Genomic DNA, 27,091 nt, shown 5'->3' on the forward strand with positions numbered 1-27,091 from the left:
AGCAGCCCCCGCTGCCCTTCTCCCCATGCTCTCTGCCTGCTGAAGATGTGCTCTGGGGGCAATTACCAAGCGAGTGAGCGTTGCCCAGCTTTGTTTTATTTCAGTTTTGTGATTTGTAAAGGTGAGTGGCTGTTAGCCAGTGTCCAGCTGGCCTTCCCCCTTCCTCCTGGCTCCAAGGGGTTCCCATTTTGTCTCTGTTGCCCATAAGCATGATGCCTTTCCCAGTGCAACCCGAGATGTGTTCCATCTTCTGAGTATATCCCTCGCCCTTTGCTGGAATTTTATTTTATATTATTATCTCATTTTTTTGTAAGGGTACACATAGAATTACTTTTCTTGTTTTTCCTCAGGAAATGACATGCTCTTACCCTTCCCCACCTTTTGTTTCCTGGGCATACCAAGCCAGCTCTTGGCACGGCTTGCCTATGGTGCTGGCAGCCCTGCACATAAGGGACTCCACTTCAGGCCGGCGCGGGCTCCCACCGCTCTGGGCAGTGGCCATGGGGACAGCAGTGGCTCCCAGGTGACCGTGCAGTGCGTGCTGGCCTCGGGATCTGCTGAGCCGCTCGAGCAAATTGTCCAAAAATAGGCTTCATATGTGATGCAGAAGAACCCAAGCAAAACACAGAGCCCAGCCAAACCCAGATTTATGCTTGTGGTTACTGGAGCCTGTGAGATCAATTTTTTGTTTACTTAAAACTGATTTCAAAGTGTTTTTTTTTTTTTTTTCCTCCATCTCGATCCCCCGGCAGGGGATGGTGGTGGTGGCTGTGCTCCAGCCCCACGCCGAGTGCCCGGGCACTGCTGGTGGGCAGCAGGCAGGACACCAGGGACTGCGGGCATCGCCCCTCCGTGACCACACAGTGACAGGCGGGGACACACAGACACGTGGGTCCTTCTGGGAAATGACCGTGCTGCGGAGTCACCGAGCTTCCACGAAGTCGGCTCTTTATGGGAAGAGCTCCTGTGCTTAGGTTTAACCCAGGGCTGGTAGGGAGGAGAGGAATAAAAGAACCCAGCTGGCAGTAACGTGGTCCAAAGGCACCTCTGTGAGGTGGGAGTGTTTTGGAGCCGTGTTTTACTCTTCCTCCTCCCTGTGACCAGGACTGGGGAATGTCTCCATTTTGCGGCATCTGTGTCCATCCTACAGTTGTTCCGGTCCCAGACTGTGGCTTTTCTCCAGAGTTCTGCCCGGGGCCCCACGTGCTGCTGCCTGCTTCTCCCACATGTCCTACCGCCGTGCTGCAGAGCATGGGCACAGCAGCCAGTGGGTAGAAAACACCTCTGCCTGGGCCAGGTAAATGCTCTGCCTCAAAATGTGTGGAACTAAGGGGATAGTGAGAGGAGCAATGCACCACATGGCACAGCAACGTGTGCACACCCCAGCATCCACCTGGTGTGTCCGCTCAGATCCTCTCACCTCCATCAGAGCAGAGCTTTGTTTTGATTTGATTTCTGAGTTTTTGAAAAGACTGAAGATTGCAAGTGTTAAGAGAGCCAGTTTAGCTAAAAAAATATAATCCAACAAACCAACCGAAAGAGGAAACCCCAACCCCAAAGCCCCACAAAACCACTGCAGAGCTGCAGTAACAGCAGCGGGGGCCGAGATCAGACTCTGTGCCATCCCACACGTGTGGGGTTTGCCCCAGCAGGACAGAAAAGCCTAGAAAGTTGCATTTCAATTTACTTCAGGACAAACTGTATAGAACATGATCATGCGGGACGACTAAAGTGTGGGCAGGAAGCAATGGCTCGCCTCTTTTACTTTTCTTAGACCTTTTGACACTAGTTTGCAGATTCATCCCACTGCAGCCTTGCATCTGCCCCCTCCATGGGCGTCTTTGTTGGACCTGTAGTGAAACGCCAGCGTTGCTCGGGGCCACTGGGCACAGGGAGATGGCACTGGTGAGACAGGAGGAGGTTCTAAATGGGTTTAATGACATCTGAGTAATGCTCCTGTGTGCTGCTGGGTCAGGGCAGTCCCTGAAGAGCAATTCAGGAGACCTTTGTTCTCAGGAAAAGGCACCCAGCATGGAGGCCTCTCTCTGGACTCCCCCTCTTGCTCCCACCACGCTGCCAGGTACTCACAGGGGCCTGGATGAGGAATCCTGAACAGCCACACGAGGATGTGTCTGCCTGGGTGAGCAGCGCCTGCACTCAGGTGCCAGTGCACTGCAGCTGGCTTTGCTCTGGGAGCGCTCTTCTGGAAAGGAGGGTTTGGGCCTGAGTTTGAGGCCATGTTCTCTGAAGCACCCAGCAGCACGAGGAGCTCACACTGTTAACTTTGCATGGCCGTGCCTTGGCGATTCTTTCCTCCTTTCTTGATCCTGTGCTCAAGGTGTGCCTTCAATGCATGTGACCAACTGGAAATTGCAGTTGCCATTCGGAACGGCTGGTTCCTGCTCTCAAGCATCATGTGGTGATCAGGACCAGGCACCGTGTCCAGCTGTGCACTTTGCTCCAGCAGCATTGTGCCCGTGGTGATGCTGCTGCGCCCAGGGTACGGCAGTGACAAGCACCCACCTCAGCCGCCCCGGTCCCCTCTGTCCCTCGCGCTCCCCTCTTTGTCCCCTGCTCGGCGCCAGCTGTCAGCGCAGGCACAGCACAGCAAAGCCTGCAGCAAACACAGCACGAGCGCTCCCCAGCACAAGCCATCGCTGAGGCGGATTTGGCACTGAGTTAAGTCATAAAGGATAAATGTGCTTTATAGCCACATTCAGGATGTAGCTCTAATGGCTAAATAAAAACATACCCAAAGCCATGGAAGCTGTCAGCTGAGGCCTGAGGGAATTGTGCTCTTGTACAAGCAGACTGGGTCTGCTGCAAATCACTGCTCAGAAGGGGAAAGGGCTGAACTAGAGGAGTGCAGAGAGAGGGGAGCAAGTGGGAGGGGGCTGCTGAGGAGCAGCAGCATGAATTTAAACTCAGCAGTGAGGAGTCCTTGTGAAAGCACAATTTGCTCCACGTCCCTCTGTGTCCCCAGGAGGGCAGGGGAGGACGGTGCTGGCTGTGCTGGGGAGGTTGGCACACCTGAAGGGCCCTGGGGAGGAGCAGCATGGGGAGGGCAAGAGCTGGGCAGCGTGGGGTCCTTGCCCTGTGCTCCCCTTCTCATCTGCACATTTGTCACTGCGGTCTATCACTGTGTGGCCCCACAGCACTGGGCATGTCCTGAGGGCTCAGCACCCATCCACACTGCCTGGCTTCTGCCCTTCGCATACCAGCACCCCACCCGCACCCCCAGCCCCTCGTGTGCATAGCTCCCTGCCTCGCACGGCCGGGACAGAGGAGGCAAATGAGGAGCTGCCAGCAGCCTCCAAGCACCCAGAACGTTTTCCTAATAACATCCAGATGGATCCACAGAAATTGTTCGCCTCTCAGAAGGAAAAAACGCACTTCAGCTGCAAGACAGATGAGATTCGGATGCTTTAGGCAGGGCAGCCCAGAGGAGAAGCGTACTGCTGGCACTCTTGAGAGGCTGCGGGTACATCTGAAATGCAGCGTGGGAGCATGTGGGGATGGGGCTGCACAGCCCTGAGAGTGGCTGCTGCCCTGTGGTGCTGCATGGAGCCCCTTCCCCAGAAGCAGCCCCGTGCCCGCTGCTTGGCTGTGGGCCCTGCAGCTCTCGGTGCTGGGGAGATCAGTTGGAGCAGTCAGCTCTTTCTGTACATCTGGATGCAGGTGCCCATGCTCTTTCCCAGCTCCCTTTTTCCAAAGGGAGGAAAATGGGTTTGGAAAAAGGGAGAGGAGGCATTTTGCAGTGAACCTGTGGCTTTGGGGTGGTGGGGAGCAGTTTGGGCTCGTCCCAAGTATTCCCACAGCTGCAGCTTGTGCCCTCAGTGCAGTCGGGCTCTGAGTGGGGCTGAGGGATGCTCTGTGCTGTGGGTGATGAATGCACAGCGGCCCCACTCCGGAAACAGGGCCGGGGAGGATATGAGAGACAGAGGATTCATATCCCGGAAACTCCACTGTGTAATGGCTCGGGAATTCAGCATGATAAATGTATTTGTCTGCGCTGGTGCAGGCAATCTGCTTAATGTGGGAAGCAGAGTTTCCTGCAGCACCAAGTTAGGGAGAAGGGAAAAGCCTGAGAGCCAGGAAGGGCCAAGGAGCAGGTAACCGCGTTCCGAGGAACCGCCTCCGGCGCTGCGCCGAGCTGAGCTGCAGCTGCCTGGGGGCCCTGGGAGGGGTGTGGGCAGTGAGCAGGGCTCCCCCCACGCCGGGACCTGACCAGGGAGATGAGATTAGTGGTCACCCGGAGCCTCTGGAACAATTTGCTGTGCGTGTTACAAACGGCCCGGCCTGCACAAACCTATAGGAAAGTCATGGCTGTGCTTCGAGGTGGAAGGTTTGCTGGACCTTTCTCAAGCTCTTGTGAGTTCCTGCAGCCATCCTAATGTGACATTCACCACTGAAATTGCTCCTGTTTAAACAGCTGATGGACACTATCAGATCCCTGGGGCAGTGTGTTGGGGCACAGTGCTGGGGACGATGGCAGGGACGATGATGGGGACAGTGCCCCACGGCTCTGTGGCACCCTGCAGCCCCTGCCTGTGCAGGGACGGTGCTGGTGGCACGATGGTGGCTGCAGCCCTTGCCCTGGCCGCCCACTGTCGAGATGTGTGTGTCCTCCAGCAGGCTTCCCAAAATGCCAACCGCAGGAAAGCAGCGGAAACCCAAGCTTTCCTTTTGCTTGGATTCCCATCAGTTCCCAGAGCTTAATAATAGATTATTTCAGGCTTCCTTGCTTCAGTTGTTTTGGCTTTTCAGGCTCGGGCTGAGTGCTGTCTCATGGGCAAAGCAGCCCGCTGGGTTGAAGGAAAAGGAAAGAGAGGCAGCTTTGTGGGATGAGTGTCCCGCGTGTGATCCAAGGCTCTATCCCAGCTCCCAGGAGCCCAACTCGTCTTTCCCTTCCCGCTCCCCGCGGGGTTGCGGCTCCTTGGGTTGCGTGGGCCCCCCCAGCCCATTAACTCCCGTTACTCCCGATGGGAGGGGAGGGGTTGCTGGGGGGGCTCCCGGCACCCCGCCACAAGGGACGGGGGGAACGGTGGAAGGGAGGGGGCGAAGAGGTGCCCCCAGCGCTGGGCCACGGGGTCGTGGGTCCCCGACGAGCCCTCCCGCTCCATTTGGGGTCCCGATGCGGACGCAGATATCGGCGCTTTGCGTCCAGCCCGAGCCGGCGGAGCGGAACGGACGGGACCCGCGCAGCCCCCGCCGCCCCCCGGGTGCGATGCGCGCACGGCGCCTCGGCACCGCCACCTGCTGGAAGCCGGGGGGAACACGGCGGGGGAAGCGCAGCTGGCGGCTCTGGGTGCGGGCGGCTGAGGGCTGCGCTGCATCGGGGGGCTCCGATCTCTTTTAAATCCGCCGGTGGAAGAGGGAGTTCCGAGGGACGGAGCCGAGCCGTGCCGTCTCTCCAGCGAAAGCGGCCCACGCAGTCCGCGCAGCACCGGGCCCTGGCTGGGGGAGTGCGGGCAGCGCCGGGCCACCCGGCCCTGCTACCCGTCCCAGGCTTTACCTTTCATGGGCATTTCCGTGGAATCCACGGGGAGCAGCTGGGAGCCGTTAAACCCAGATTTACATTCCTTCCTAACAACGGGCAGCGCGTCAGGGAGCTGTTTGTTTAATGTAAAGGGTGAGATTTAGAAGGAAAAAAAAAAAAAAAAGCTGCGGCGCTCCTCGTGCAGTGGTGGCCGTGACTTTTGACGCCCCGCTCCCCGGTGCTGGACGGACACCCCGGGGCCGAGCCCTGAGCTGAACGAGAGCCCCGCGCTGTGTGTCCCCACGCCGTGGCACCGGCGCTGTCCCCTCGCAGCCGTGCGCCTCCTGGGGAAGATCTTCGAGAGCAATAATTTCATTTGGTCTTCCAAGTGTCATTTTTCCGCTCACCTCTCACCCTGAGGACAAAGCTCTCCGAGCACAGTGTGGTTTCTGCGGGTACTGCCATCCCTGCTTGCTCGTCTGTCTGAAGCCATCGCTGCGGCTTCCTCGGGGATCGTTGTGCAGACAAAGTGTTGACATTTTCCCCCAGCTGGGTGTCAGGTGTGTATCAGAGGTGGTAATTTCTGAGTGCAGAAGTCTAACGAGGGGCATGCTGCATGGTTAATGAGGTGTTGGGAGGCAGCACAGCTCAACCCGCAGTTACACTTTCCAACTTTCCAGTTTAATTAGAAATCCACATCTCCTGTGCGTGCATTCGTTCCTTTCTCACTCGAGAGGAGCGCAGGGTTTCATGGGCAGCTTTGTCACAATATTTAAGTGAGCTGCTGGTGCTGCTCGCTGTCCACATCGCTCTGCCCTGTTCCAGCTCTCAGCTCTGTGTGTGCCATCACCACCTTCACCCGCAGCACTTCCAATTTGGCACAGAGCCGTGGCCTCCTCCTGTCCCTGGCCTCCCCCTGCCCTAGTGCAGACTTCTCAGCTCTTACGCACTGCCATTAAGCAGTTATAAGGTCGTAGCAATGAGAGCGGAGATTGCAGGGCCCAGCCCTGCCCCACACCAGGTGTCCCTGCCCCACACCCTGCCGAGCCCTGCCCCCAGCCCCACGCAATGCAGCTGCTCTCACTGAGATGTTAAGGGCACTCAGGCAGTTGTGCCTGTGCACAGCTTGTTTTGGAGACACAACGATGGATCGTTGCTCGCTGACATTTTGTAACAGGGTTGTGTGTTTCACACGGGTTGCACGGGGTGTGTGCTCTGGCGCACAGACCAGGCAGTGCTGCAGAAGGGGCGCAGGTACCGGGCAGTGCAGGGGCAGCACCCAGCCCTCCTGTGACACAGGGGTGTACCCTGCAGCTGTGGGTCGTTTTTGAGGGGAAGGAGGGAAAGCTGCTTGGGCTGAGTAGACTTTTGCAAGCATTATTTTCTTCTTTTAATTAAAATGCTTTAATTAAATTTAATGTAGTAAAAATGTGCCTTTTGGCTGTTGTGGGTTGTAACTGAAAACTGGGAAGTGATGTCTGCAGGCCCTCGAGCTCTGTGTGCACACAGTGAGTACACACAGGATGCACATGACACCCAGAGAGCTGCAGAGCGGCGCCGTGCTCCCACCAAACACACAATTCTGCAGTTTCCAAGGATTTATTATACAAAAATAAAGGTAAAATAAATGCGATTACCCATCTTTTCCAATCTGAAGAGGAGCGCTTTTCACCACTGACCTAGAATTGTTATTTCAGCAATGGAATGTTTAATGATGTTACGTTACTCTATGGACCAAAATGTCTTTTTCCCTTTGCTGTCCAATACGGAAAGCCAGGCCTAGCAGGAGGGGCTGTAGGGAAGGAATTGCTGGAAGGAGCGTTCAGGAGCCATGCAGCTCCACCTCTGTCCCCAGCCCAGCTGTCACCCAGGAGGAAGCTCGCCGTGTCCCTCAGCCACCTGAACCTCAGCACTTCTGCTGCTCCTGTTCTGCTCCGGCTCTGCTTCATCCTCTCCAGGACAGCGTCAGGGCATTTGGTGCCCACGTACACTTAGAAACAGGTTGTGGAAGAGACAGATTTACTTAATAAATAAATACAAATAACAGGGCAGATACTAGCGTGAGGTACAGCAATATTCTAAGGAAGGTTGAGACGCGAGGACTTGGAGCTTCTGCTTGGCTTAGTACGGTGAAGTTATCTGCAAGCTTTTCGCTGGGTTCTCACTCACTAACACGAACAGCAGCGCGGTTCAAAGTTGCTTGCAGGTGTACTGGCAGCGACGTACTGGGATGGATACACGGGGTAACAAAAAGCGCCGGGGGTGCTGGGCTCCAACGGCAGCTGGGCTGGAAGCCACACGTCCCCGAGGCACAGCTGTCCTCGAGGCTCCTTGTCACCGCTGCAAAGGGTCGTGCAGGGCTGAGCAGCTCAGGTTGGTTCAGGTTTGGTTCAAGCCTTTACCTACAGCTCAGGGCGCTAACGCTTGGTTCTTTGTAGGACCACCAGAATGGGGCAACGGGGCTGGGGTGGCTGCGAGCTGCGGGACGGGGCTCAGTCGGCTGACACGGGCAGCGGGAGGAAGAGGATCGCCTTCTGCCCATAGTGAGTCCGCGGCCCCAGCTTGCTGTTCCCATTCTTCTTCAGCCCGACGAACCAGTTCTTATCTGCGTGCTTTTTGGAGACATATGTGTTGTAATGGTTCTCCTCGAGCCTCTCAAGGAACAGGCACTCCTCGCCCGGTAGCTGCTGGAAAAGAGCCGTGGGGGGGTGGTGAGAGGGGTGCCATAGGGCAGGATGCAGCTTGGGGGCTGCTGCCCGCTCCTTGTGCCCATCACACAGTGCAGTATGGATCTTGACTTAGCTCCTACCTTGCTCCTGACTCACTCTGCAGTCCCATGCCTGTGGCCCAGGAGTATGGGGAGCAAAGCAGCTCCTTGGCGAGGCTGAGAAGCCTACCAGCAGGGTTATGGGATGCACACTTTGCTATAAATGTGTCTCAAAGGCCTGGATTATTTTTGGTGACTCTGTGTCCTGCAGATCCTGGGCACCAGACCGTATAATCACAGAACCATTAAGGCTGGAAAAGACCCCTCAGATCCCCAGCCCACCCCACTATGCCCTCTGACCCCGTCCCTCAGTGCCACATCCCCATGTTCTGGAACACCCCCGGGGAAGGTGACTCCCCACCCCCTGGGCAGCCTGTGCTGGTGCTGACCACTCTTTCAGGGGAGAAATTTCTCCTAAGATGCCATCCTCCCTGTGCCATCCCTCCTACACTGGTGCTTTTTTCACTTCTGTATGGGACAGGAGAGCTGAGGATACAGCAGGAGAACCTGGGGAGATCTCCACAACTCTGGGACATCCCTCTGCCCCTGCAGCCCCCCTGGCAGCCCCCAGCCCCACACAGAGCCTTGGCGAGTGTCTGAGGCAGGGCTGCAAGCGGTGCTATTGGATTATTTATCCCCCCACAAAATAAAGCGGGATGAAGAGTGGCTGTCCAGCTGCCAGAACGACAAACAGAGGCTGATTGTGGTCGAGGTTGGCATTACTCAGCAGTACGAGATTTCTGTGACCTCAAAGCGCCCCGCAGCGCGCTGCAGCTTACCGAGCCGTACAGGAGCCCGTTGGTGTCCATGGCCAGGTACTGCCCTGATGCTGTGCTCTTTATATAGACCTCGCCCACGTCTTCCGCACTGAGCTGGAGCTGAACTGGAAGTAAAAATAACACAACAACAATGACGTAAAAAGGGAAATAGGAACATGGAAAAAGGGAAGGTGGTGAGAGATAATGGCTCAGGCGCTAGGAAAGTGAGCAGGGTGTTTTTGTTCTGAATTATAAAGAGTTTATGAGAAACAGCACAGAGTGTAATAAAAACATCTCCTTGTGCCACCCCCTTCAAAGAAACCCCACAGCCATGTTTGGGGAACCAAAGACCAATTTTTGCCTTATTTTACATCAAAGGAAGGGGCAGCCTTTTGGTTAAGATGCTGGAATGGGACACAGGAGATTGGGGTTTTAATTCTGACTCTACAAATTTCTCACGTGGTTTTGACACTTACGAAGTGACGTGTGAAGAAGCATTTCAGGACAGACAGACCTCAGGTACCGGTGCTGGAGGGCACCTTGCCTTGCTGCCAGGCAGGCTCTGTGCCCTGGGGAGATGCATCCTGCCCTGGGGTTCTGGGTCATACACCCAGGTGCTGGGTCCTCCTGTGAGCTGCAGGAGGACAGCAGACAGAGGGAAGACACTGGTCCTCATCCTGAATAACAACATGGACATCCTGCAGCTGCCCATGAGCCATGTCCTGCAAGCTTCCAGTCCATGGAGCAGACTGGTGCGGTGGAGCAGCGCTGGGGGATGGCTCTCCAGCACTCGATGCCCAAGGAGTGAAGCACAAGTGGGTGCTTTAGCTCCAGCTCCTTCCTTCTTTTTTAGATTTATTTAATCCTTAGTGGGACACAGAGTATCGTTACCTCTTCCCTGTAAAATAAGGCAGTTTTTGGAAAGGAGCATGGGCTTATTTCCTCCTCAAGAATCTGAAATGCTCACGTAACGTTTTTTTTTCACTTCATGCTGAAAGCTTGGGATGCTGAGCACTGCAGTGAAGGACCAGGGATGGAATTAGCGCTGGGTGCAGGGGCCTAAGATGAGTGATTTTTTGTTTTCCCCCTAGGTATCTTCCTTCATTTTGTGCCTAGCACTTGGCAAGGCGATATCTGATAAAAGTAAGGATTTCTCTGGAGCACTGTGGGCGCAGAGCAGCGGTGTCAGTGGCAGTGCATGGGCAGGACCCCAGTGTGCAATGCTTCATGCCCAGTGGGGCAGCTCCCACTGGCACACTGCCCTGCACCGGGTTTGCTCTGTAAATATTTGCCCGGTCGGATATCCACGTTTACAGGATCGTTTGCAGGGGGTTCCTTGTTGGCAGGAGTTCCCAGCACACAGCCTGGCCAGAGGCCAGAGAGGAACGAGAGTGGCTGTGAGGGGGACGCTGGCTGCAGGGCTCGGGTTGGAGGGGCTGGGGATGGGCTGGAGAGCCTGGGGACGGGGACTTGGGGCTGTCCCCAGAGCTGCTGGGATGCTGCGAGGAGCAGGGAATGCTGTTTGTACCCAGAATGCTGCTGCTCATTGAAGCGCAAGGAAAGGTTAAGCCTGGGGAGAAAGCAGCGTGAGTGCTTGTGGTTTAAAGCAAAAAAAAAAAAGGGCTTTTCCTAGAATTTGTAAGGCCAATTGGGCTCCCCCCAGTGCTCCTTCTTAACCAGATGTGAGCCCTGCAGATCCCAGTTATCTTGCAGTAAGCACCCAGGATATGGCATAAACAGGCTGTGCTACGGAGCACCATGAGCAGAGCAGGGCAGAATCCAGCCCCACTGCCTTGGGCTCCCACTTCCCAAATCCTCTTGAGCACTTTGGAAGTGCCGTGGCCCTTAAAGCTCCCATACTGAACCCTTTGTGTCACCGCATCATCCCTCACACAGCTGCTTTGTGCTTCGTGTGGCTGGCTGCTAAGGAGGGCTCAGCCAGGAGAGATGCTGGGGGCAAGGCGCTGCTGCAGGCGGCCAGGCCAGCCTTGGTCTTGCCTCTTTTGGACTTTTGCATCCTGCAGGAACTTAATTAACCACATAGGGGAAAGAGAAGGTACTGAAGATGAGGGGATGCTTCATGCGGAGCACACAGTCACAACACATTCAGCGCACTGAGCTCCAGCCCCTGATTCATGTGTGAGAAGCGCAGCCATGCCGCCCAAGAGCATCGCGTGTGCAGTGCCACTGCTGCCCGACCCAGGGACAAGCAGAGACACCGCTGAATGAGGTGTGATGGCTGCGGCTGTGTGCAGGGCTGCGGCTCCTCCCCTATATTCTTCCAGCTGCCAGCTTGCCTGCATGCTGCAATTAACCCCTCACTTATGTCCCCTGCAATTAGCACCCCTGCTGGCTGCCTCTCCCGGCAGCACCGCCGCCTGCACACCCACGCCGGGCTGCTTCCTGCTGGTAAGGCTGACCAAGCAGCGCAGGGCACGCGAGCAAGCAGGAGAGCCGAGGAGCCCCGCCGGTCCTTACTGTGCTGGTCACTCCGGTCCCGCGTCCCGTCCACCTTGCCGTCCGGCAGGATCCGTAGGAAGTGGCCTCCGTTGCTGCAGTACAGGAGCTTGGGCTTCTTGTAGTTGCCCAGCGGCAGGCCGAAGCGCTCGGTCAGGGCGGTGAAGGTGGTTATCTCCCCCTCGGCCATGGCTCAGGCTGTGGGAGATGGGAGGTGTGAGCAGGGTGCTGTGCTTATAGGGACAGCGAGGGCCGGGGCCGGGGCAGGTGAATCACGCAGGTGATGCTCCCCGCAGTGGGAGGGCCGGGGTCGTCCTGCTGGCGGCAGGGATGCACTCCCTCTAATTGTACCGCAGTGAATTCTGTTTTCTTTCTGCTTTCTATTGACGCAGGTGCTAAAATTATACACTGGGAAACGTGTTTGGAAACCACCCAGCGTCTGATGGAAACCCGCAGGAGGCAGCAGCCCGGGTTAATGGCTCTCACCACTATTACACCTTTCCGTCGTGGCTGTGACTAGAATTGCAACACAGGCAGCACGCTACACAGCAAGCATTGCTTTGTGTCGTGCCATTCACCTGGCCCAGGCACGCACACGCTGAGGATCAGAACACAATTTAGATATTTTGGGAGATAAGTGAGGGTGTAGGAGGCTTCCACTGCTCGGGCCTTGAGGGGAAGATTTACGCAGATGGTGGTCAACTGTGTATGGAAAAGGGGAACTCTGAATCCAGCCCGTATCGTGGCTGTGCAGCCTTGTATCCCACCTGTATCAGAAAGCCAAGAGCCCGGCCCAGAGACTGCACTTAAACCACCATGAGAATGCTGCCTCTCGTAGGCAATGTTCTTCAGGCTTATAGAGAAGTGGATTTAGGAACAAAGATGGGGCACAGGGTAGATCTAGATGCAGGAAATGACTTTAAATGTTATTTATTCCCATACCAATACCATGGGAATTGCTGTATAGTTGCTATTTATGTGTATTTACAGATTGTGAAAACATCAGTTGAGCACTGAGTTGTGCTACAGCTGCATTAGGATTGAGCTGGTGCCAGGTTGGTTATTAGGAACAATTTCTCCTCCAAAGAGAGATCAAGCACTGGCATAGCTGCCCAGGGAGTGGGGGAGTCCCCGTCCCTGGGGGTGCTCCAGAACCAGGGGGATGTGACACTGGGAATGTGGTCAGTGGGCATGGTGGGCTGGGCTGGGGTTCTGAGAGGTCTTTTCCAACCTGAATGGTTCTGTGAGCCTATCATTCCATACTGTGTGTGTTTCCCTGTGACCCAAGAGATACTCGGGACTGCAGCTCTTGGCAATGCACACCCATATCTCCAGCTCTCATTATCTATGTATAATCTCTAAACATTTGCCTGTAAGCACCAAAGTATTTAGCTTTGCAAATGCAGCTGTAAGAAGGGGAAACTATTCCTCCAAGTGAATCCCCAAAGCATGCAGGAGATAAAAATACATGAAAGTGCCAATTTTTCTATTAAAGTTTTGATAGCTAAGGACTGAAACCTTGGAAGTAAGACTTCACTGCTGTCATTGAAAATATGCCCAGACATTTCAGCCCCTCTGATCAGTTCCCAGGCTTTGTCCCTTTCTTTCAGATGTGTCCCTTTGGGGTCTTGTAGCCATAGTGATGGAGCACCTGGTGGGAAGGCAGGGCCAGCCCAGGGAAGCTCATTGCATGCAATGCAATGCACCTGAATGACCATAAGGGCTGGAGCCAGGATCCACCCCTTCCCAGCCCTCATTGAAGGGTTGGTGGTGGAATCAAGGGGATTTCTTTGGAGATCCCTACGTACCTGAGGTCTTCTGAAGGTAAGCAGCTTCTTTCCCTTATTTCTGTGCCAATAGCTGTTGCATTTGAGCAAATCCTCACTTGCTGTAGCCTAGGACTCTGCTGTTTTTGCTCGCTTTCCATCACGTTACAGTTTTCTATCAGATCAGGGAGAGATGTCCAAGGAGAGTGAAGCAAAGAAGCGCTCCCTTCCCCCAAGGCTGAGCTCTGTCTGGCAGTGCCCCTGCCCTGGGCAGTACTTGGAGCAGTGCTGCAGGCAGGGCTGAGATCACTCTGAGTGCCCTGGGGTCAGAAGGCAGGTCCTGGCTGTCTGCTACTTTAAACTTTTCCCCACTGCCCTCTCTGCAGAATTGTACTCATCGTGTTTCCAGTGTCATCTTGGCTGGAACAGTGCCCAGCAAGCAGCACTGAATCAGATTTGAGTTTCCCCAGCTGGTGCATACCTAGCTCTGAGATCTGGCTCCTGGCCAGTTCCTCCCCTATTCCCCATGCCCCTGATCCTGCTCCAGACCCATTTTGAACTGAAAGCATTAACTTTTCTCCAAGGGAGCCAACCCAAATTTTACAGCCGCCTCCACTGGTTCATACTTCTCTTGCAGCAGTTCAGCTTAACACCAGCTACCAGGCTTTCCCTGGGCAGCAGCCTGCCTGTCACCCAATGTGCTAGACAGGCCTTAATGCTTTGCTGAGCATTAATCAAGGCCAGCGGTGTTGTGCAATTTACTGGAAATTACGGTTTCCTTCAACCCCTCTCAGAGGGTGAAAGGCACCAGACATCTCCTGGGGGGGATGGGGAGAGCAGAGGAGCCCACCCTGCAGGCATGGGCTCTGTGCAGGGTCCCAGCCCTGCGGCTGATGTGGGTGAGGTGCAGACTGAGGTATGTTCCTTCTTCCCTTGCAGGTCTGCACAGCCAAGAGCATCTATGGATAGCTTTAACAGCACAGCTCTGCTGGAAACATTTCCTTCACTTTCACGTATTTCCTTTAAGCATTTCTGCTATTTTTAGGAGGTGTTTGGTGCTCGCCAGCTGCCTTTGAGTCCACAAGAAAGCTGAATGAACACAATTTTCCACTCCCATTGTCTCTCCTTGCTAAATACTGCTGCTGTTCTCAGACTTGTATGACTGTGCAGTCGGTACTCCACGCACAGTACAGCTCCTGGCCCTACTATTATACTTTTTGGCAAGAAAACATTAGGTTTTTATGGGAATAAAAAAAAGTGCGAGAGAGAACCTGAACCTCAATTAACACTAGGGGCCTTATTTTTAGGGGCAGAAGCCCAACAAAATGGCTGGGCTCCAAAACTTCTCGGCTGCCATGCTGTGCACGCAGCATTTTCCCGTCCACACCTCTGTGTCCTCCCCACTCCTTTCCCTTTAGACCCTTTCTGATCTCTTTGAACAGATTTGTTCTCTGTAGGTGGCAGTTCTGTATGCTGGATGAGAGGCCCCGTGGAGCCCCACACGTGGCCAAGAGCTTCAGCCCCGGTGCTGGTGGGGTCGGTCCCGCAGTGCCCTGGTGCAGAGGGCTGCCTGGCTGTGGAGCGTTGCTGCTGTAGTTATAAAGCACCTGGCTGCTGCCCACAGGAACCAGAAATGTCTCTTACCATGGCTCAGAATGACTCAAATGCATTGAAATTGTTCGTGGCTTTGGACACAATCCTTTCTATAGCATTGGGAAGAAATGTTCTGGAGAAGCTCTGTTAAGCATCCCTTCAGAGCAAGCTTGGAGGTGTTGGTTAACAGCAGTTAATATTAACTGTCTTTTAGGTGATCAGATCCTTGTAGAGAATGCTTCAAACAGAAGCCAGCTAAACCAGCTAATGAGATCAGTGTCTCCTGAATTAGGCCCTGGTGAGTTCAGTGGAACGCTGCAATTGGTTTTGCTTTGGAAAGTATTGTTTTCCCCATTAAAACAGGAATCATATTTATCCTGGGTTGCCAGCAGGCTGCGTTACCCCCCAGTAGGCCTGTTGCCTAGCAAGGATAATGCAGCCACTTTCTTGGAAGTTCAGGTAGGACGTATGAGAATGGTTACAACAGGTACAATGTTCTAGAAGGACTTTGGCTCTAGCTTTCCTCCATGCATTGCCCTGATGTGTTCCTGCAGCACTGGGGCTGTTGGGTATGGCTTTGGGGAACTGCTGGAGAGGATCTCTGAACTGCCGGAGCCTGCACAGGGAAAACTGCTTGGATAAAATTCATTGTAAGTATTAGGGATCGATTGTGTGGGGTGGATTTCCTCACCCCAGTATAAAAGGCTGTGATGGCTGTAGGCAGAATCAGAGCTCAGCAGAGGTTTCCTTGTGCACAGGTGGTCCTGGGACCTGTAGCATGGTGGGGATGGGGTGGTGGTTGGACTTGATGATCTTAGAGGTCTTTTCCAACCCTCATGATTCTGTGATCCTCTTCCTGCTTCCTTCAGAGTAGAGGAGCCCTTGGGTAATATGTGCATGTCTTGGGGACAAAGGTCTGCCCATAGCTGAGCATTCTGCTCGAGCCACATGTGATTTCTGTGCTTCTCCAGGCTGGGACTCAGTACAGCATCTCAGCAAAGCAGTGGCATCCATGGGGAGACAGGAAAATAAAACGATGATCTGCTTTCTAATTGCCTGCCAGCCTCTTCTACCTCCCCACCCACACCCTTCTGCAATCTGGTGATTAACTTAATTACAGCTGCAGCTCTTGGAGCTGGCCCAGCCTGGGAGCAGGAGTGGTGCCAGGAGGGTCTCGCTCCCTGCAGCCTGCCTGGGCTCAGACCAGGAACATGGACGTGTCCATGAGCAGCGCTGGCTGCAGATGCAGATCCCATTGTCTCATGTGTGGGATTTAACTGTTAATCCCAATGCACGCCAGATGTGTGGGACCTGTTGTATGGAAAGAATACTTTGGACAGAGAAGTGCAAGGACTCAGTTTCTCCAGCAAAGAGTGAGGGGAGAGAAGTTTTGCGCCCAGAGCATCAAAAGGAGGCAAGTATAAAGTATGACGGAGTGCTCTGCTGTGCGTAGGGGTGGTGCTGAGGGAGGGATTCCTATCCTGGCAGGTCCCTGTGGCTGAGCTACGGTGTTCACTTTACAGCATTGGTGCTCAATGTTCTAAAGCAGCTCTCGCTCTCTGTGGTTTTCAGCAAGCCCCTGGAGATGAGATCTGGGTCTTGGTGTGCTCTGCTTCCTGGAGAGAGCAGCAGGAGGAGGCCTGCAGGGCTGCTGCAGAGCAGGACGGGTGATGAAGGAGGAGAGCTGCTGCAGCCCTGGAGTGCTGGAGGTGAGGCTGGGTGACACTGCCCAGCTCACAAATGGCACCGCTCCCCCTGCCACCCACTGCTGCTGTCCCTGCGAAATGTCAGACCGCAGAGCCGGCAGCTCTGAGGCTGTCTGGGCTCAGGTGTGGCTGCCCCATGGCTGCTGGCTCCGGCCCCACACACCCACAGACAGGCAGACAGACGGCAGTGCCAGCCCCAGGCGGGCTGCTCGTGGCTTCCTTCTGCTGCTCTGCTATGGGCACTTTCCTCCAGCCCTTCTGCATCTCGCTCTTGCATCCCAGCTCTGCCCAGAAAAACCATTTGCAAAATGACAGCTTCTTGCCCTCACACCAAGGGGATGATGTGGTTCTCCTGTTGTACGCTGTGGGCCCCACACTGAGCAAAGCCTCGCTGATTCCAGGCAAGGGCCTTGTTGGTGCCCCCTCCATCACCCTGCCGTTGGCTTCCAGCCATGCCAAGCTCTCATCACCCCAGACGAGTCCAGAACATTGGTGTGCTGCTGCTACCGAGGCGTGTGGCTTAAGTGAGGAGTGAACAGCAGAAATTTGCCTGCACTGTCAGATGGAATGCTTCCTTCTGCTGCCCCTGTGAAGAGCAGCCCGGCTCAACCGAGGGTTGGCTCTGGCTTCGAAATGGGGATTTGAGTTTGGGTTCAGATTGTGCTGTGTCCTTCCCCGGAGAAGCAGAGAATGCCGGAACTGAAGGTTTCATCTCCAGGCCAAGTGAAACCCCACATCCATACCCGTGGTTAACCATCAGTAGACACATCATCACTCAGAAATCAAGCCTTGGTCTGTACTGCTCCAAGGAAAATCACTTGGTTTCTGGGTTCACCATAAGCTCAGCAGTGATTTACTACCATAAAAATGCAAAGGGAGTTAATTATCTTCATTATAAACTCATCTTATGATGGCAATATGGCTTGTCAAACTAAGTTCTGAGAAAAACTGGCTGGAAGAACTCTGCTCTTAGTTCTGCTGCTTAACATCTATAACTGTAGTGTCTAGTAGCTATGGGTGCCCAAGTAAACAGCTTGGGCTGTGTTTTGCTGCGTGCACTGTTGCTCAGTAACTTAATAGTGCAACAATCGCTTGAGATAATAATTGCTATTACTGGGGAAATCCTCCAATAAATAGTAATTTTCTTATCTGCATGACTTGAGAGCTGGGGAAATGCTGTACTGTGTGAAACCACAGTGCATGAGAACATGCAAGAAGTGTTCCAAATGAAAGATCCTACTGCTCTGTTGGAGCAAGGCAAGCTCAGAGCTGAACCTTTATAAGTGTGGGTGAGAGGCTCTGCAACAAAATTCCAAACAGAATAATTAATGGGGGGTAATGAGCCCCTGCATTCAGCTGGTGAGGAGGCGCCTCCGTCTACCTCCTGCTGTTGCAGAGCAAGATATGGACATAGTGGGGAGGGGTTGGTGGTTGGACTCAGATGATCTCAGAGGTCTTTTCCAACCTGAATGGTTCTATGGGATGTTGCTTCTCTGGCACGTGGTCTTTGGGCAAAATTTGGGGGGCTCTCAGTTCAGAGCAGCCCAGCGGGTCCCCAGGTGTCCACATGCCACCCCCATATCCAGTCAGAGGAGCACAGCTGACACATGGGACACACCAGCCCTTGGCAGAAGCCCTGGACAGCAGCACACGAGGCACCTGTGTCTGGAAGAGCTGGGCACCAGTTTGCCCCCACCAGACATCTGTGCGGCTGGTGATGACCACAGCTCCAAGGAAAACAGCCCTGCCCCGGGGCTGCTGCTCTCCCTCGCACAGCGCGGAGGAAGCCAGTGGTTTCTGACAGCCCGCCTGCCCTGTCTCATCCCTGCAAACACCAACCACCGCCAACAGCGCGGCACAGGAGAGACAGCTGCAATTATAAACATCTGATGGAACCGAGCGCTTCATGGAGCGCTGCCACCAGGTGCCACCCACGAGGGCTATTTGCAGCCTGGCACGGCTGGAAGGCGCAGGGACATCTGTGAGCTCGTGGTGGCCCGGGCCTGGGGCACCTGCATGGGGTGAGGGGACACTACAGGGCCCCACTGGCATCCAGAGACCCGGCATAATTGCAGTGGTGGCTGAGGGTGGGGACGCCCCAGACCCTCAAACCCACTGAACTGAGCCAAAAAAACCCAAAAGCAGCATGAAACCTCCAGAAATTTAAAAATAATATGTATGCAGCCTTTCCCCTTGAAATCTGCCTGGCCTGGGACACAAGCACCCCATACCTACAAAGCTTTGGGCTCATCCAAGCAACACCAGCCTCAAACCACCCGATGCCACCTGCCCCGTGCCCACATGCAGCCTGATGGCCGCAGCTCCCCGGTGTGCCAGCCACCGCCCCACGGTGCCTCTCTGCCCCCCATCAGCTCCATTCAGAACTGAAATATAAAAGGAGATGGAAGTCCCGGTGGAGAACATACCCATCTGAGTGCTCCTGTCTGCAATGCGTGCTGCGGAGTGCCCCCGCTATGAGCAAATTGCCGAACACAGAGCTCGCCTGGTGCAGCGCAGGCTGAGAGTTGCAGCGGTGAAGATCTCCCCCTCCTGTCCGCCCGGAGCGCGGGGCTGGGAGCGAGGAGGGAAATGCTGGGCCAGGAGCTGCTGCCCTGTGCTCGCCCCAAACACAGGAGGCGGCTGAGCCTGGGGGTGCTGCGGGCGCTGGGGTCAGTGCGGGAGCACCACACACCTGGTGCGGAAATAGAAGTACAGGCAGAAAGAAGGGCGCTGCAGGGACTCACCCAGAGGTGGGACTGGCGGTCTGCTAACGCCAGAGGCGTGGGAAGAAAAGTCCCAAGGTTAAGGCTGACGCCCAGATTTCTCCTCTCGGAGCACGGCTCTAAATTAAGAAGTGGGAACAAACGTTCTGAGCGCAAGAACACTGTGAGTCACGCATGGCCCTGTGTCTAGACCGTTGTGGGCAAACAGCAAACCTTTAGGGAGGGCAGCACCGCACCAGAATGAGTCTGAGGAGACCAGTGGGTTGGGAATGTCACCCTGCAGGTCAGCGGGCACCCCCGCTCCTGCAGCAGGCCTGGGGGGAAATCCATTTTCTGCCTCTTTTCTGATCCCCAGCCTTCCCAGGTCTGCATCGTGCTGTGACTTGTGAATTTTGGTTACGGGGACCACAGCCAGAAAATTGCCATTTTGTGGTTGGTTTGACCTGCAGCCACCTGCTAGCAGCACCTCCAGGGGCTTGGGGAAGGGCTGAGCTAACGGGAAGGTGAGGAACATCCTGGGAGGAGCAGTTCAGAGCATTTCTGTGGCTTCTCCTGCCTGTGTTCTGCAGCAGAGCTGTGTGAATGGGAAGGGCTTGCTGCTGTCAGGCTCTCTCTCTCTGTGTGATGGGTTTCCTTTCATGCCTCTCAGTTTTCCTGCTTTCTCCTGTGACCATGTGTGCCACCCTGTGTCTGTATCAGGCAACTTTAACCCCTGCTGCTCTCCTCTCACCTTATCTCTTCCCCTGCTGGCACCGCTCTGGTGGGTGCATTTTCTCGGGGTGATTTCATTCCTCTTTAGGTGCCTCCACCTCATCCTGGGGAGGGTTCAGACCCAGGGAGTTTGGGAGAAAGGAAACCAAAGAGGGGCTGTGCTGAATGCCCAGGTCTGAAGACCCAGATGAGTATCAGCCTTTTTCTGCCCCTTTGAGCAGCTGGGAGAACAAAGCATTTTTGCTATACAAGCTTTAGGAAAGAGAAGGGCCTGGTGCTAACTGCAGGTCCAGAGCTCTCTGCACCCCACAGACCGTGCCCCCAGCTCCCCATCCTGCAGCCACCCCCTGTCCTGCACCAGGGCATTGCTCTGCAGGGCTGCAGGATCTGCTGGTGTCTGCCCCAGCAGCATTAACAGAGGAGACACCAATGTTGGATGCAAGGTAAAAAGTTCTAACTGCTCTTACTGAGGAATACTGAGTCAGGCTGCTCTCTTGTTTAATGAGTGGAGAGGAAGGGAGGATTATTGCATTCATTCAGGCCAGGCCGCACGCTGGGGCAGAGATAAGGTGACAAAGCAGTAGTGCCTCTCTCTCTTGCTGAACTGGTTTTCAGCGAATCTTTCTGCAAACAGATTTCCATTGTGAGTGGCTTTAAAAGCAGAGCCAGCCAGGCCTCCGGTGCGGCGCGGGTGATAGTCAATGACATGCAGTTGCACAAAATGAATGTGGGATTTCTAAAGCTGCCCCAGCCGTGAGCAGCGGCGTTAGCAGCCCCTGTGCGGTGCCACAGGGCAGTGCCAGCTGGGCCCGTCCTCCCCGTGCTCACTGCCGGGTGCTGCAGGACACAGCGCGAGTGCTTGTGTGCCCCGTACCCAGGCCTGGGCCGAGGTTTCTCTGTCCGTCCATCAGTGCCCCAGGACACATCAGTCCTCGGTGCATTTCGGGTGCAGCATGTTCCTGTGAAGGAGCTGGGTTCTGCAGCTGGAAGGAAATCCCTGCGCCTCCAGCCCTGGGGGTCTGCCAGGGCGCTCGGGCACTGCTGGCATCCTGCTTGTGAAACCTGGCCAGGGCTTCCCTGCTCCGCTCGGGTTGCAGGCTGGTGGCAGTCTGACCCGTGGCTAAGAACCATCTCTTGGGTTGATCTGTGGCTGAAGACCTTCCTTCTCCTCTGTTCTTTGCAACCTCTTATTTCTGAACCCTCAGTCAGAGTGGTGTCTATTCATGTCATCTAAACTCCTGCCATTGTGGGGGTCATGAAATGAAGGGCGATGCAAGGGGGTTGTTTAATGCAGCAGGCAGATGCTCTTGGCATTACAGCAGTGGTGCTCATGGGGCTGCAGAGAGGAAGGAGCTGCTCCTGCAGTGGGTGGGGCTGGAGCGAGGCAGAGCTCACCGCGCACCATGGCAGCTTCGTGCTGGTGCTGGTGGCATTTGCTGCCACTGCAGCACGAGGTGGCACCGGGCACAGGGGAGGAGCCTGAGGAGCACACGGTCCTGCTAAGGCAGAGCCTGGGATGCATGGGCAGCATGAGGTCAGGGATGATGTGAGCACCCGTCGACAATTAATCATTACCCCATCGAAGTAAAAGTTGGTGATGATCTCCTCATTGAAAAGTTGCCATTTTCTCCAATGAATCCCCTAAAGCTAGGCTTATTTCCACAGCAATGTGCCTGTTTGTGGCTCCGGATTGCAATGTCTCTTGCCTTCTTCCTGCCTCTTCTCACGTACTGTCATGCAGCTATGGACTTCCTGAGAAATGGATGGGAGCATTTGCTGTTTGGTTACCCAAGTATGGCACTAAGTAATGACCTCGTGCAGCCTCAGGAGCTGCTGGAAATGGAGCTGAAAGGGGACTGCTTCCTGCAGGGAGCCAGGAGCACTGCTTCTCCCACAAGCCCCAGAACGTTCCCTCTGACAGATGCACACAGTGTGTGCATGGGAGTGGAAAATGCAGGTCTGTACCAGCAGCACTGCTGGGGCTGTGCAGAGAAATGCAGGTGAGCCATGTTCTGTGTCACAGCTCTTCTAGGAGGAAAATCCCCATCTTTCTTACTGAGGGAAGAAAAGGGCCTTTCTAATGGCTAAGCTCTCTCCTTTCTTATTTTTTTTCATTTCTGACTTGGCATCGGAAGAGAAAGCAAATATTTAAGAGGATCAGATTTTGGTCTGCTCTGTGAATGCATCATCAGAAGTACATTGAAACAAGAGGAGACAGACCGAGATGAACCTGTGGGGGCTCCTGTCCCGACGGCCCTGCCCCTTAGCCCTGCCCTGCGCTGGCGCTGTGAGCTGTAACTGCTGCCCATGCCAGACCAGAGAAGCCCAACACAATGAAAATACACTGCCAGCTCTGATCGCCCTGCCTGGGAGCACCAGGTGCTGTGCACCTCCTCCATGCTCCCCCCCCTGCCCCACTGCTCCCCGCTATGTTTGTGAGCATTTTAGCTTGCTCATGCCAATCAGCACAGAGGAAAATTCAGATAAAGCAAGCGCAGGGAGAGCCGAGCACCAGCACTGCTGCAGTGGGGGATGCAGCCCCAGGGCTGGGGCCAGGGGAAGCAGTGGCAGCAGCAGAGCTGCGTCGCTGCTGGGGAAACAGCACGGAAGGTGCCGTTGTGGCCAGCTGCGTGATGAGCTGCTGGGGTGGGAGGAAGATCGAGGTCTTGGGAGTGGGAGGAAGGCCAGAGTCATTCGGGGAGCTTGGGAGGGGGAGGCTCTCCCCTGGGCGGGGTGGAGCTGGAAGGGGAGGTTATCCAAAGGGCTGGGGCTGGCTGAAGCCTCCCTGGACCCGAACTGCGGTCAGCCCTGACCCAAGTCTGTTCTGCACAGACGGCGGCGGCCGGAGGGAGCTGTGCTGACCCCGCGGTGCAGGGAGAACACTCAGGCATTGTCCTGCTCATCGCTGCCAAGCTGAGCTCTGCAACTGGGAACCAATTAAAGTCCAGATCCGCGTTTGTGTGTGCTGAGCTTCCCTGCAGCTCAGGCAGTTGCTGCTGGGTTGCCAGGGGCCCGTGTCCCACTGCCACCAACAGCACGTGGGGCGATGGGACCTGGGAGTCTGCCCAGGGTGGGCCCAAGGACATTTTTATTAAGGAAATCATTATTAATAATTTTTTAAATTTTTTTAAACCATTTTCTAATGCTGCATTGCTTAAACAAATTTCCTATTTGGGATGATCCTAATATTATGTTTTGCAAAACAGAACATTTTAAATATTTGGATTCAAATTCAGATACAAGTTTCTGGCCAAAGCTTCCAGTTAATTTGCAGTCATTTTGAAATTGCAATGAAACTCGCATTATTTTGAACCTCTCCACTCTCCCAGTGGCAGCAGCCCAATGACACCTGCAAGGTTTGGAGTTTTGGGCCCAGTCAGGTGAGGAAATAGCACATCCAAAATCCAAATATCTCTGCAGAAGGAACCTGCCCCCTCTTCTCCCCTCCCAGCCCATGTGTGCACTCGTGGATCCCCCCCAGGCCCTGTTCTGGTCCTCACATCCCACAGGGGTTTGAGCATCAGGTGGGGAACCCCAGGAAAGAGCACAGTGACAGCACGTGGGCAGCCGGGCCCCTCCCAGCCCCTCCGTACCGCGCCCATGGCTTCCAGGGATGCTTCTGGGTGTTTCCCGGTGGAATGGGGATGGGGATGGGGACGGGGACGGGGACGGGGACGGGGATGGGGATGGGATGCTCGCTGTCAGCCGCCCCACCCGCAGACCGGGGCAGCCACATCCCCGCCCGGGGCCGCACGCAGCATCCCGGCTAACGTACCGCCCGCACGGTCCCGCGGAGGAGCTGCCGCCGCCGGGCTGAGCCTTTGGCTGGTGTCAGAGCGAAGGAGACAGGGGAAAAAAAAAAAAGAGGGGGAAAAAAAAAAGAAAGAAGCAGAAAAAAAAAAAAAAGCGGCCGAGCCTATTGGCGAGGAGATGCGGTGGGAGGGGACGGCCCCGCGCGTCCGTGTCGGGCTCAGCGGGCACTGCTGCTGCTGCCGCCCCGCCCCGGGGCTGAGCCCAGCGGGCACACGGAGGGGACGCGGGGGGCACCCAGCGGGCAGCGGGCACCCAGCGGGCAGGCGGCCCCGGGCCAGCGGCCGCTGCTTGTTGCGAGCCCCCCGTGGCCAAGGAGACCGAAGCAGATCGGGGCTTTCAAGGCATTTCAATGGCGGGATACGGGCCCGAAGGAACCGCGCCCGATGCGGGCTTTGTGCGTGGCTGCTGCGGTGAAGGAACGAGCGCAGAGCTTGGCTTGCTGCCCCCGCTGCTGTTGTTCAGCCGCGGGTACCTCGGGCTCGGCGCTGGTTCACGCGGTGTCCGTGCGTTCGGGCAGCCCATCCGGACCCGGATCCGAAGCGGTCTGAGCAGAGCCCGGGCGGTTCGTCACAAACACGCCGCGTTTGGCAGCAGGTGGGGGGGACTGGCAGTGCCCTGCTGCGGCCCGGGCCCGTGCAGCCCCCCCAGCTCGGGCATGGCCCCGGCAGCGCTGCTGCTGCTCGTGCGGCGGCGAAGGAGCCCTCACCTCGCTGCCCCAACGGCCCCGCCGCCTGAGAGCCGTAAATAATGCGCGTCTCTTGGGGTTGTTTAGAGGTACAGTAAATAATTAACTATGGAGCCGCTTTCTGCCTCGGGGAAGCAGAAGGGCTCTGCGCAGCACACAGGCAGACTGTGGCGCTGCTCTTCACTCAGATCAGGAGCAAGCAGCACTGGCAAAGCTTTCTGCAGGACTGCTGTCAAAGGAGCCCCCGAGATGCCCCCGGTCCGGGCTGGGGGCTCATTGCTCACCATGCAGCTGCATTGCTGAGCACAGAAATGTCTCCTGCCTCCCTCCCTGTCCTCAGTCCCCGAGTCCAGAGAGAGGAAAACAAATCCCCGACCATTCCTCTGGTTATGCATGCCCGGCTGAGCCCGCAGAATTTCTGGGAGCTCGGGAACCACAAAAGCCCAGTGCAGACCATTTGGGGAGAGGCTGCATTGCCCACGGTGAGGCTGTGTGCCCGCAGGGGCCGTGCACCAGGCACGCTGCTGGGTCGGGATGCGCAGTGCTGTGCTGCTGGGTCACCCTGCCCCTCGCCCCGCTGCCCACAGCCGTGCCCGCACGCCCACGCTCACACCACTCACAGCAGCATGCAGGAAGGGCTCCAAGGAGAAGTGGTGTCCTCAGACCGGCACCATCATCGGGGTGGTGATGGTTTCCAGGCAAAACCCAGCCTCGGCCGGCATGTGTGGGGCCGGGACGGCGCTGCTGTCACTGGGACTGCTGCACTGCGCCCACATAGGACAAGGAAATATGGATAATCCTTCGCCTTGCTATTTTTTCCCTCTCATGTGATCTTGTTTTTGGACTGCTATTTTGGGGCTGGCCTCCAGCCCAGGTGAAAGACAAGGATTGAATCCAGCCTCCCACCCTGTGCAGAGCGCGCTCCGGGGCCTCTGGCTGCTGCCTGGGCGGTGGGCACAGCCCTGCTGCTGGCGCTGGTACAGGTCCCGTGCTTGCTCCCCTCTCCTTCTCTTGCTGCAAAGCCATTTCTGTCTCTAGACCTCTCAGGAGATGATGTCAAACAGGCTGTGGTGGGTGTGCGGTGCCCAATGGCCCCGTCCCAGAGCACCCCCTGCCCATCCCCATGGGCTCAGGCTGGGACTCATTGCAGCACCAGAGCTGCAGGCTCCCCAGCACTGTTAGACCTTTTTCTGCCCATTTTCCCCACAGACACAGCCTGCCAGGAAGCTGGCGGGAGATTAGTTAAAAAAAAATAGCTGGCAGCTTGCAGCAGCCTTGACATAAACCGATGCCAGGCCCAACCCTGCATGCTGCTCCTCATCCCCCTCATGCAGGCTGCAGGCATCCCACTACGCCTGGAGAAGGAGGGGGAAGGGCCAGGGCCAGGGGCAGGCGGGGGCTGTGGGGTTCCCTGCATCTTGGGTGAAGCCAGACCCACTCATGGCCCATCTGTGCCATGGGGCCTCCTCTGGGGACGGGTCCTTGGGGACATCCTAGGACCTCAGCACTGGCAGGGATAAGGCTATGCTTGTCCCAGCTGTATCTTTCAGCCCTCCAGATGGAAGCCCAGCTGTGCAGCAAGGAGCCATGCCCTTTCCCTGCCATCATCACGGTGAGTGCTGGGAGGAGTGGTGCTGTCATGGCATATTGCGTCACATAAACTGGGTCTTTGCATAAAGAAATTCATGGAAAGTTCCTATGCTGAAGTTCCAGAGGTGCCCAAGCAATGGGGATGATCTCCAATGGGAACTTCACTCAGTGCAAAGCCAACCTGGGGCAGGGTCAGGAAGGAACGGGCTTCTTGCAGCTGGGAGGGAGTTTGTACACAGCCACGCCTTTACCCCAATGGAACCTGAATTTCCTTCTGCATAGGAACTCTCCCAGCACAGCTGTGATAAAGGTTTGGCTGCCAGCTCTGAGCTGCCCAGCACTGGGCAGGCAGCGTGTGACAGCAGGGGGTGGGGGAAGGATGGGACCAATGATGGGAAACTTCAGCTGGAGCTGTGCCTTGGTTTGCAGATAAAGGGGTCATCTCAGGTTCATGTGAGATAAGGAGATAATTTAAGGTCTGAAAAACTCCTTTTTTTCGGGCTATTTTGCAACCTTTAGCTAGCAGATGAAATTCTTTTTTTTTTTCCTGCTTCCCATAAATCATTTTGGTACAAAGTAAGGAATTCCTCTCTGGCACTGTGCTGTTCTCTTTTGGGGGAGCCATGAAATCATACTGCATGAACAGCACCAGGGTAAGAGCTTCTCTTTTGTGCTGCCCGAAAATTAGGCTGTTTGTAATCACAATATATAACCCAAAGCTGCTGTTAATGCAGCTGTCTTCTTCAGAACAGCTGCAAGGTGTGGGCTCAAGAGCAAAACGATCTCTTTATAAAGGTAATAGAGATCTTCGAAAAGGGGAGGATGGATAAGATGGCTGAGGAGGGAACACCTGGGGGCAAGAAACAAGGGGCAGAGGGATGCAGCCAGAGCTGCTTGCCGTTTTGCAGGTGAGCTGTGCAGGAAGCCACCCCTGAGGGCACCTGTCCCCACGGAGTGGCCTTGTGCTGGTGCTGCAGGCAGGAGCGCACCCAGCCTGTGGCTGTGGGCTCCTTTGGGATGCAGCTGGGAGCGTGTCCATCTGC

The 27,091-nt window shown here is 55.6% G+C and overlaps 1 protein-coding gene across 5 annotated transcripts; it reads right to left on the reverse strand.

The window, feature by feature from the left end:
* Positions 7,063–25,256, reverse strand: FGF1 (fibroblast growth factor 1). 5 transcript variants are annotated; one of them, XM_021410647.1, is made up of 5 exons: positions 23,736–23,808; positions 19,271–19,368; positions 11,483–11,659; positions 9,026–9,129; positions 7,063–8,166 (listed from the first exon to the last, which is right to left on the reverse strand). In XM_021410647.1, exons 3-5 carry the CDS (start codon positions 11,649–11,651, stop codon positions 7,972–7,974), a joined length of 468 nt encoding a protein of 155 aa, XP_021266322.1. In that variant the 5' UTR covers positions 11,652–11,659; positions 19,271–19,368; positions 23,736–23,808; the 3' UTR covers positions 7,063–7,971. The 5 variants fall into 5 exon arrangements, with proteins under 5 accessions (XP_021266322.1, XP_021266324.1, XP_021266326.1 ...); XM_021410649.1 differs by lacking the exons at positions 19,271–19,368; positions 23,736–23,808 and adding an exon at positions 25,079–25,256; XM_021410651.1 differs by lacking the exon at positions 19,271–19,368 and having other exon boundaries at positions 7,063–8,163; positions 23,736–23,825.

The sequence above is a fragment of the Numida meleagris genome, chromosome 12 (genome assembly GCF_002078875.1).
Source record: "Numida meleagris isolate 19003 breed g44 Domestic line chromosome 12, NumMel1.0, whole genome shotgun sequence".
NCBI classification, from domain to species: Eukaryota; Metazoa; Chordata; class Aves; order Galliformes; family Numididae; genus Numida; species Numida meleagris.